The 11,899-nt window shown below is 39.1% G+C and overlaps 1 protein-coding gene across 3 annotated transcripts in view; it reads left to right on the plus strand.

Moving 5' to 3' along the window:
- gabra5 (gamma-aminobutyric acid type A receptor subunit alpha5) overlaps positions 1-10,568 on the plus strand; it is a 28,422-nt gene extending 17,854 nt beyond the window's left edge. For all 3 annotated transcript variants that reach the window (XM_069704095.1, XM_069704093.1, XM_069704094.1), the window contains exons 7-10: positions 2,696-2,839; positions 5,901-6,053; positions 6,354-6,565; positions 7,743-10,568. In XM_069704095.1, the coding sequence (XP_069560196.1) occupies positions 2,696-2,839; positions 5,901-6,053; positions 6,354-6,565; positions 7,743-8,033 (800 nt within the window). In that variant the 3' untranslated portion in view covers positions 8,034-10,568. The remainder of the gene's footprint in view (positions 1-2,695; positions 2,840-5,900; positions 6,054-6,353; positions 6,566-7,742) is intronic.
- Positions 10,569-11,899: the final 1,331 nt, after the last annotated feature.

The following is an 11,899-nucleotide window of genomic DNA, read 5'->3' on the forward strand; positions in this document are numbered from 1 at the left end:
TTTACTGAACAATATTTAAAAACAACATTACACTGAAGATGTGTACGACTCAAGTTTTTGTAACAGTTCTCTCATGATACCGCTCTCCTTATTTTACTTCACAAACACGCAGCTAATATGATCCTACTAACAAGTATTTCCTGTGTTGCCAAATCCTGGTGCACACTGTAGCTTATTCCCTCATGCCATACAACCCCAAAGAAGTCCTTCACTGTGATCATAGTAGTTTATTTAGGCTGCTGTTTAGGCTTGTGGATGCTCAGGAAGTCGATTTAAGGGACTATCTAGGGAATAAAGTAGCTTGTTAGTGTATTTTTCTGCTCTAAAATATGACTTTATCTGCTTAACGGTGAGGCCTGCGAGAGCACCTGTACCTGAAAACAAACATGACTAAAAACTTGTACACAATTGCATTCACGTAACATGTTATTCATTAAACTAATCTGTGCTTGAGAGGAGGTAACAATAAAAGCCCACAGGGAACATGAAAATAATACACGGGACAGACATGCAGTGCGTGTGGAGGGCTGATGGGGCATTAGCTTTTTTTGTTGTAGGTTCAGACAGTGTGTCTGTGTATGTACATGCTGCTCAGTGTTTAGTTTGAGCCATGACATTACATTCATTTAGAAGACCCCTATTCTCTGAAATGAGTCAGTGGGGGGTGACCTTCATAGCTGAGTGTGTCGGGCCCGTACTCAGTAGGTGCATATATTCTCAGATGTTCACTTCCTGTAGCTGGACACACTGTTACTGCCTTCCTATCTCACGCTCACTGTCAAATAAAAGTAAATATATCTAAAAATATATCTTTTAATAAACTGCTTTTTTCTCTCCAAAACAGAGGCAGTTAGCGAGTTCAGTGTTTTCCTCAAGGACACTTTGACAGGCAGGAAAGAAGGGAGTCAGACTCTACAGTTAATAAGTGAACCACTCCAACACACTCCCACATTTATACTCCTTAAATCTTGAGCATTTTCCCTTGAGGAGGAACTCTTTTTGCTAAAGGAGAAAGTTTTTTTGTTGTTGTTGTTGTTTTTTTTCAGTATTAATGCCATTTTTCAAAAGGTGACAAGTTTTAGTGATCTGATATTCAGCATTTGCAGGACTTTTACACATAAATAAATGTCCATTACATTCAAGTCCTTATCAAATGAGTTCACACAACGCTGAGTAAACCGACCAGTGTCAAAGAAATCTCTATTCCACAGCAGTTTTTAAACCTGTTGTCTGGTGAGACATTTCCACAATGAATACATACTCAGTACGCTCAATAGGCAGAGAATGCGCACCAGAGACATCTGATAGTGAAAGGAGTGATGAAGGAAGTTTTGAACAATGTATTTGTGGGTTTACAGCCATAATAGTAGAGGTTGAGTATGTTACACGGAGCCTGTTAAACATAAATCGACAGTGTTTTTGTAATTACTGTCACTGCAGGGGGGAGACAGAAGTTCCACACTGAAACAGATCAGGTACGAGCAAGACATGCAATGTTTAAAAACATTTAGAATTATGTAGTTCATAATATTATTTGGTATAAATACTCAACCTGCTGAGCTATTCCCACAGCTTTCTACCACATCCTGCAGTAGTGGACGTTTCATTTAGAATACTCATCACAGATAAACAGAATGTCTCATTCAAACATATTGCACTAGTATTATTAATCTGCTCAAGACAGAGAATGTTAAGGTATGAACATCTCTACTTGTTATTAATGTATGATGTGTATGTATTGCTTCATTCTACCTTAAATACACGATGATCATTTACACGTTATAAACATAAATAAATTAAAAAATACAGCTGTCAAATTAATGCCACTGATAGTCATTATTCTTAATAGTTGATTTATCTTAATAACTACTTTATTCCTCCAGTGATTAAATGTTTTCTCTGTTGCATCCTCAAAATATTCCGTTTATTATCAGAGAAACCATCAAATCCTCACATTCAACATGCTGGAACCAGTGAACATTTGGCATTTTTGCTGATTCATTTTTAATTGACTGAGAGTTTCTGCATGATTAGAGTCCAAGTTTAAGAGTCTGAATCAGTTTAAGGAGAGGAAAAAAATTGAAGTGGGACATCCCTCATCTAATTTTTCATCTTTGTTTTACTGAAAGAAAACAAAAATGGAGACCTCTCCTTATAATAATGACACTATTTGAAGCAGAGAAAACTGATCTGGTGAGAGAGATGAGATCGTTTTCTCAAAATTATGAGACTGTTTCTCATAAATGCAAGTTCTCATAATTATGAAGCTGCTAATCTAGTGATTTTAGGGGAAAAATGACGGGGAAAAATATCTTTTCTCTAAATTGTGAGATCCCTGCACGGTCATTCATATTTATGAGATAAAGGCCTCTACATTTTTCTTTTATGAATGCAATTTTTCTCCCTACTTTTTAACAAGTGACTACTTCAACATGACTGAAACATCTTTCTTATATTTTCTGTCTTCTTGTCTATTTCTACACTTCCTGCTTGTCCCTTTTTCAGCTGTGTCCATTAAGGTTAATGAAGCTTGATTAATCTACTTCCTCGTACCACAAACCAAACTAAACTATCAAATAAAGATTGCACAACAGTTGCATTTTGTATGCTTATTGAGTGCTTATTAGAAATATTCACTATTCAATGGGTGCAAAACTGTAAAACATCTGTACATATTTGTGTCTTGTTTGTTTAGATGCGTATCCGGTCTCAGAAGTGGTCTACACGTGGACTCAGGGAGCAGCCAAGTCAGTGGTAGTGGCGGAGGAGGGCTCCCGGCTCAACCAGTACCACCTGATTGGTCAGACGGCGGGTACGGAGGACATCTACACCAGCCGAGGTACGGATCACAGATCACAGATGACACACCCTCCAGCATCATGACCCTTTACGTACATCTCAGCCAGCTTTCCCTCATTTTCTTATGTCCCGCCATTACGTCCCCTCCTACAGCAGCTCTGGTACAGTAGCTTCAGGCCAGAACAGGGATGATGAGCCCCCCACCTCCACCCTATTATTCCACTCTGTGTTAGTACAGTGTGTGCCATCCAAAGAGGTTGTGAGAAGAAAACGTTTTCAAATCAAGCTGGATAGAGACAATGAATGAATCAGAAGGATTTGAGGATGCCTCCCACACACAGCCAGCTGTCTCTGGGGCTGCCAAGAGAAGAGAGATGGACGGGGTGTATGTGTGTGTGTGTGTGTGTGTGTGTGGGGGGGGGGGGGGCATACAAAAAAAACACTTATCCGTGGTCTGAGCCACTGAGTCTGTAGGGTTAATCCGTATGCAGGCCCATCAGTTGTGCTTTTACCGAGTGACGTCACAGTCACAGCTCTGGGATTGGCTGCTGCCGCGGAGACGTGTGGGACGGGGGGTAAGCGGCATCTGCTTAATTCTGTTATGTAAAGAAGCACGATAATAGATTTCTGCTGCCAGTTGATAGTGAGTTTGTTCCAGCGGAGGCGTTCCTATAGCTGTAATGTATACAGGGATCGTGAGATCACTTTATCCTGGATTTGCTGGGGGGGAAGGAGGTGTTTGCACTGGATATGCATGAGAGCTAAACATTTGCCGATAAGTGTGCCACGGTGCTTTTCTCGCAGCAGGAGGAAATCCAAACCATGCTCACGCTGCTGGGAGACCCGGACTCAGATGAACACACGGGAGTGTAACTCTTTCATCACCCCACACACTGCTTAGACAAGTTAACGGGGGATGGCACACAAAACCAGCATGACCTTAATTAGCATTGCTAATCTGAGGTGCAAACCCTCTTTAACGAGCCAAGAATAGCTCAGAAAAAGTAATTACACTGGGGTGGGGGACGACCTTTGACCTCACAGTTTAAGCCAAGGAGGATGAAAGTATAGACACAGGAGTTGAAGTGGCGATCGGTAAACCTGTAATTTCATTATATTACACACATGAGTGCCTCCAGATCCAGAATAGAAAGTGGCAAGCTCAACAGATGGTTTCAATCTGTACTCACCAGTTGACCAACATAGCCGCATTGTTGTCCGCTATGAATGGCAGTTCCCCGCAGACGCTCCAAAAGCCAAACAGTAAAATCCACCACAACCGCATTTTTTCACACCTTGGAGATTTCCATCCACTTCCGAGCCCAGCAGGCAGTCAGATAAGAGCGGGGATCACCCGGCCTTGCCACCACAGAGCGGGGCTGCTGGCTGGTAGTCGTCTTGGCAAAGGCAGCACAGGTGCCCTTTTCATTAAGGACATGATGCTCGTCGTTGCATCGCACAGACAATCCAAACTTTCCTCTGGTCCCTCTCAGCCCGCCTCTGCTCCAGTCACCTGTGCACCTGCTTGTAATCACCGCTGATTACTGGTCGCTGACCTGGGTCTGTTTTAGTGTTATCGCTCAGGCAAGGCAAGGATGTACGTCCCCAATCAAGGCTGGCCTGGCCTGACAGAATGGGATGGACTGTCTGTTACACCCCCCCCCCTCCACACACACACACACACACACACACACACACACACACACACACACACACACACACACACACACACACACACACACACACACACACACACACACACACACATTCATGCACATAGAACAAGAGAGAGAGAGAGAGAGAGACAGAGGGAGAGTGAGAGTGAGGGAGAGCAAGAGAGATATACAGGATGCAGATTGTGACAAGGGATTAGTGAGACAGAAAAATCCGATTTTGCCAGGAGAAAGCAGCAGTCATCTGTGGATTTTCTATAGTTTATCAGACTCCATGGCTGGACAGGATTTTTGAGAAAAAAAGAAAAAAAAAATCCTTCAAATGCAATCTTCAGTTGGTTAACAGGATATGATGATTTCCCCACCAACCTGTTTTTCAATAATGTAGCTCACATATTTGGAGAAGTCAGGCCGTGTTCAAGTAAAGTTTATTTGTAGAGCACTTAATCACAGTTCCCGTATGAGGGGAAGACACAACACCTGCTCACTGAAGTAAATTAAAATGACAAATATACAAGTAAACAACTTCAGCATGCACAGAAAACATTCATTTGTAAAAAAAAAAAAAAAAGGATAGATTTTAAAAGAGGGTCCCTGAGATTAATTTTTCTGTCAAACAGTAATACAAAAAAGGCTGGGAAACGTTGTTTCCAGGAAGATTTGTTACTCTTAGTGTAGCTAAAAGACATTTATTTTGATAAACCCCAGAAATAGAACCACAGAAGGTTATTTTTGTCTTGTGATTACATATTAAACTGATTTACATCTGCAATAGTTGATGTAAAATAAAAATTTTGTATCAATCAATATTTTCATGTTAAATTTCCCAAATCAGCAAATGACTGTGCATTCGTAAAGCGTTTTAGCATCTTTTAGCTAATTGTTTTGGTTATATGACAAATAAGTAGTTAAGAATTGGTGGAGACCAAATGAAATCAATACTAATATCCCTCTCTGTGCTTGCTGAATGTGCAAATAAGCAGCTGTTTAGTTAGATGTTTGCCTTAACAAATGTATCATTTGATCCTACAGTATGTCAGTGTTGTGTTTACGACCTGTTGAACCACCTACAAGTGGCCAAACAATGTATTACTGGAGGTTTCATTGGGGGCATGTAATTCAAGGTATTAACACTGTGAGGTTTATATGATGGTTGTATAGTAACATTTTTCCAAACAAAACTGCATTTCAAATATTGAGCTTTCCTATACATTTCAATTTTATGTACAAGGCAAACTGATATATTGTTAAAGCAGTTGGGCTGCTTTAACTTTTTGGGGGGGGAAATCTTGCATCAAATCATACAGTATTCTACATCACATCCAGTTTTACTTCACATTTATTTCTTTAAACGCAGAATGAGCTTTGGAATTGATGATTTCAACCCTTTAAGTAACACCGTGTCTTCTGTTCTGCTGTTTCCTTCAGGTCAATACACCGTGATGATGGCTCACTTTTACCTGAAGAGAAAGATCGGCTACTTTGTCATCCAGACCTACATGCCTTGCTTCATGACTGTAATCCTGTCGCAGGTTTCCTTTTGGCTCAACAGGGAGTCTGTGCCGGCTCGGACTGTCTTTGGTGAGTTTGGAAAATGCAGACTCACTATGCAGTGAAACAACTTCAGTATTTTACACAGTAAAGCAACATCACACGTACCTTTGACCTGTTAAATGACTGCAGTGTTCAAGCTGAGGTGTTAATTCTCTGTTAAGACTTGAATACTTCTAATTCTTATCTCTATGAAGCCGCGCTGCTGCCTGACCCGTCTATAATGCTCTGATATGTGCCCTGCTTTTTCTTTGACTTAATCTGCTGGAATAATAAAAACAGAATAGCAAGTCTAGTGAGTGAAACTGACCCAGTTTTCTCCATCGCCAGGTGTGACCACAGTGCTCACCATGACCACTCTCAGCATCAGTGCTCGAAACTCGCTGCCTAAAGTGGCCTACGCGACGGCCATGGACTGGTTCATCGCAGTGTGCTACGCCTTTGTCTTCTCCGCCCTCATTGAATTCGCCACCGTTAATTATTTCACCAAAAGGAGCTGGGCCTGGGATGGAAAAAAGGCAATGGAGGCCCAGCAGCCCAAGGTTTGTGTTTCCTTGTTGATATCACGTAGAGAGGACCCAACCTGGCACTTTAGACTTGCTTTACCGATGAAGGTCAGTATTGAAGGCTAGAAAGTGGAGATTTCACATGACAAGCTTGTCTTTTTGTGTAAATGTTGGGCTTTATTTTCATGTTGTTTCTAAGTAATGTCTTAGTAATGCCTGTGGGTTGGCAGAGGCGGGTTTAGACAGATTTATCCACGAATGTCTAAGGAAAAGTACAGACCCATAGTATGTCTATTTATGTTGGGAGTCATGTTTGAAAGAGATAACTTGTAGTTTCAATGTGGTTAAATGATGGTAACATGATTTATAACAAATGCGAAAAAGCAATTAAAGCAGCAATTATTTGTTTTTGGTTTATTTTGTTTTTTCCTCCTTTTGGTGAGAACTCAATATGTCTGACATGATACAAACATTTGACATATTATGTTCTTATGTGGCTAACATGCCAACCAAACAAGTACTTATTTATATATCTAGCATATATGGAGTAACATTAGCATTTATTTGGAGTAGCATTTCAAGCCTTATTACACATGTGTAGTACGACGAGTATTAAACATGCTTTACTATGTGTAACTGTAGCTAGTGAGATTAATGTTTGAAACAAAAGTCTGCTGTGCCCGGAAACATTTTGATTAGAGTAATGTCACAGAACCAAAACAGTGAAGTTAAAGCTGCAGACTGTAAAACCAAAACAAATAGCTGAAAGAAGATAAAAGCCTAAAGGGAAAAAAAAAATCCTTTGAATCTATCACAGAATAGTTAATGCCACAGCTGCTTTAAATCCTAGCGTGGGCACAGGGTATGCCAGTAATCCCAAACTGACTCTGCTTACCTTTCCTTTTCTTCTTTCCACTGATCTTTCTCTCTTCTTATTGTGGCGAGAGATGGAAGACAGATAGGGCGGTGCAAAAGTCTATGCCACACATGATAATAAAGTAAGAGATAAATTAGACAAGATGTAAAAGTTAAAGAAGGTAAATTCACTGTCCAGTCTGCCAGTGTTGGGGCACAGTGCCAGTTTATTGCTGTCCAAGGACATTGATCCCTACCTTTAACAGCCATCTTTTATTTTTCTCCTTATTATGTTGAATGATAGAGCTTTTTTGTTGTACACAGTGAACCAGTGCCTTTTTTTCCCCCCTATCCACAGAAAAAAGACCCTTTAGCTCTGTCGAAGAAGCCAAACAACACCTGTTCAACCGGCGTAAATTACACAGCCAACCTTACAAAGGACGCATCCATCTCGACCATTTCAAACAGCACGGCTGTTCAACTCAAACCATCTGAAACCAAGGCCCCGGATCCCAAAAAGACTTATAACAGCGTGAGCAAGATTGACAAGATGTCCAGGATAGTGTTCCCTGTGCTGTTTGGGACCTTCAACCTGGTGTACTGGGCTACGTATCTCAATAGGGAACCAGTGATCAAAGGAGCTGTGTAAGCTCCTGACAACCACTTCAGGATTTGATAACTGGATTGCAATCAAAAACATTGCCAATCACTTAGTCCTTGTATCATAAATGTGTTTTCTTTTTTTGGGGTAATCTGAAAACAATGCATGTGTGTGGCTTCAGAAACATTTTGCCATGTTTGCCTTGAGTTTGTATGGTTAGCAAGCAAAACGTTTCATTTATCACATTTTAGATCTCAGTTACTGATTAGCTTCTGATTTTTTTTTTTTTTTTTAAGATTTAGCATTTGGCACTTATATTTTCTCCTCCAGTCTACAGTAGAAGATGGTACAGCAAGGCCAAATGCTATGCAAAACAAAATTTTTACTGTGTTATTACTCTAAACTGGCTTTTACCTTTGGAACTCTTACATTGTACAAATGAGCTGGAGGTCCAGGGATGTGAAGCTGGGCCCCGGCACGTGGAACTTTGCTTCCTTGTTATAAGCAGATGAATAGCCATGCTAAATGTGTTGCCTTCAGAGTGTGAGAACTCATTATGAATGCACTGAAATATCCTGCAATTACTTTTTTAGAAGCCAGTTTTACACCTTTAATAGCTGACGCCGTGTTCATTTTTGCTTCTTTTCTCGATTTAGGATGGCCAGTTTTCATGAAGGATCGTGTTTCTTTTTGTGTTTCTGTTGATGTAGATCAAAAAGGGACAGATTTCAAGCGAAAGTGATAGTGGCAGCTTCTGTTTCCAAGTCACCATGTTGAGAATCATGTATGTATGTAAGTATGGTAGTAGTTTAAGAAACATGTATATACGCCCTGCTTTTAGAAAAGCACCACCAAGCCAGTAAGGTTAGCTTCTATGTAACGCATATACAGCAACAGTGTTCATCTAGTCTAGTGCTTCATTGACTGGATATTGAGAAATGAGCCGAGTAGCTTGAGCTTGAGCAGTTTTGACAGAATATACAATGCTTTTTCAAAACATGTTGTTGTTTTTTTTAGATACGTTTCTTGTTTCTATTCGCTTTGATGATAACTCGCAAATATTATTGATAAATATTTTAATGCTTTGAGCAGATTCACTTTTTTGTCACGTAGTTAGAGACTAACATGAACTTATCAAAGAGACAACAAGTCACAATGACAAGATTAATATCATTTTAAATTGACATGTTTGTTTATCATTTTTAGGGATTCAGGCAAAACATTTGAAAGGATTTGTCATTAGATTGGAAAGTGATACATTAAAGGAATAGTTTAACTTTAAGGGAAATACGTGTTTATCTGCTTTCTTGCTGAGTTAAATGAGAAGATGAATGCGTCTCTCTCTGTACAGTAAATATGCAGCCAGATAACTTTAGCTGAGCTTGGCATAAATACTAGAAACAGGGGGAAACAGTGAGGCTGGCTCTGTTGTCTTGGCAGTTACTGTAACTGTAAATGTGATTTTGCACTAAATTAACCTTCGATGGAAACTCTAGTTGGTTGCTCAAAAGTCTCATTTTTATGGTCTCGATGATGTGAGATGAGAAAAAAACAAAAAAAACAACAGTATAAGACAGATCAATTAACATAAAATCAGACTTTACTTTCTCTTTTTTAAGGGAAACCACTAACTCGTTACAACGTAGCAGTTGGTATTGACTTTAAATGTAATAAATCCGTACACTGTGAGGCAAACAAAGGTTAGGGTTTGTAATAGTTGTTAGTTTATGAGCTTTAGAGGTGTGCAAACATATATTCTTAAATGTTTGGACAGAGCTTTGTTCGCTGTTTTCCTCTGCATTCTTATGCTAAGCTAAAATAAGCTAAGCTAAGCTAATCAGCTTCTGGCTCCAGATTTCTCGGACAGACAAGAGAAAGATGGTTTCAATCGTCTCATCAAATCTTGCCAACAAAGCAACTAAATGTATTCCCCTCCTCCCCCCCAAACAGTACTATTCATTGAATGAAATAATCTCAAATGAAAACGCTTTTCTGCTCATTTTTTAGCTTCAGTCTTTTTACATGATGCCCACACCAACAGCTGCATGCACTACACTCACTTCAGCAGAGTTAGTTTGCAGTCTGATTGTGATCATGTAACTTTATGCCTGCGTGGCCTGCCACTATTTAATAAGTTGTATTGTGTTATTACAAATTAAGTGAATTTTAGATACAGGCTGTTCTTTAAATGCAAATATCTGAAGCAATAAATAATGCTCATATAAATAATGACTTCTCTTCATGGTATTATGTTACCATTTGACCCTCATTTTGTTGATATATTTTTATCCCCATTTCATCCTTTTGGCAATTGTGTTTTTTTTTAATATATGGCTACACTCTCATTCATTTAAGCTCCACGCTTCCCTCTTTGGAAACACAGCATCTCAGACCATATTTAATGTATCTATTTCATTTCATTTTTCATTAAAAGGCCTTTGCAAATCACAGCTGTTAAAGCCTGTGTCACTATAACCTTACTTTTTTACTTATTTGTTATGTACCTGACTCCAATAAAGCTTCACTGACTCCACCCGCCTGCTTTTGATGGTCAAAAAGCTCAGTGACAATAAAACTTGAAAAGCCTTTATTGTGTCAGTTGTACCATGACATGTATGTCACGGAGTATTGTATGAATGTAAGATCATAGCTGACACAGATTGCCACGTTTCATCAGTTTTCTCTCCAGATAGATTCACATAGAGAGCTATGATCCAGTAGATACTCTATGAGCCTACAGTACATATTTAGATGCATTTATATTGTCAACGTGATAAAACGCCCAACTTAATCTCACTTGATGGAACAACGGTCTGCACGTGCTGTTTCTCCTTTGATTATACCCCTGCACATCCAGATCAGGCGGCCTACAGTTGGCGGACTGATAAATCCATCTTGGGGTCTCTGTGGCACTAACATCTGGCCCACATCTGTTTGTCAAGGATTTAACTGCATTTAAGTTGCTTTTTCAATTCAGCGGGCCCATTCTCTCCGCCAAATTAAGCTGTCACTGATGGCACCAAATGACATCAATCATAGTATATAGCTTGACAAGCAGAGATGGGTTACAGTAGAGGCTGGTGGAGAGGACCATCCTCTCTCTTATCCAGGTCCACAGCTCGATCAAAACACACTGCTATCAGAATGTGCAATTGCTCGCTGACCTTTATACACACATTTTACACATGACGCACATGAGTAGCAGTTTTGAGTAACGTTAGCAGCAGATTGATGCTGGAAAATGCCTAATCGAAACATACGCACACATACGTATACTATAGTAGGGTTATATTGGTTTTATTAAAAAAATATTTTGTGTTTCTCTTGAGAGCCCGGATGTGTCTATATTTTTCATCTTGCTCAGTATCCTTTTAACGAGCAGGTGTGTCATTGCAACAAGAAAAATATCAGGTTTTAGCAAACAATAATAAAATGATCTGGTTCAGTGTTGCATGTCATTATTATAGCAACATTTTCTCTTGTTTTTTTAAAACGGAAAAGTATCACGCTTTAACAAGAAAGTGTACAATGAGAAAAGTATCTCATTTTAATTAAAAATATTTCTTGTTTTAATGAGGGAGTATGTAATTACAGAAGATCTAATTTATCTCATTTTAATGTAAAAGTACTTTGTTTAAATGAGAAACAAGAAAAGTAAGTTGTTTTGATGAGAAATTTGAAAAATATCTTGTTCAGTAGCGGATGTCGTTATGAGAAAAAGAAGTATCTCCTTATAGCAACAATTTCTCATTTTAACAATAGAGTACATTATGAATAGAAAAAAATCTTGTTTTAATGAGAAATCAGAAATGTGTATTGTTTTAATGAAAGAGTATGTTGTTTCAAAATTATAAAATTTTCAAGTAAAATTACAGTGTTTGAACAAGGAGCAGTATCCTGTTTAGTGTCTTTTT

Source organism: Brachyistius frenatus, unplaced genomic scaffold (assembly GCF_029030835.1).
Source record: "Brachyistius frenatus isolate BFR_SWC_R1_liver_20210118 unplaced genomic scaffold, ASM2903083v1 Contig_49, whole genome shotgun sequence".
NCBI classification, from domain to species: Eukaryota; Metazoa; Chordata; class Actinopteri; family Embiotocidae; genus Brachyistius; species Brachyistius frenatus.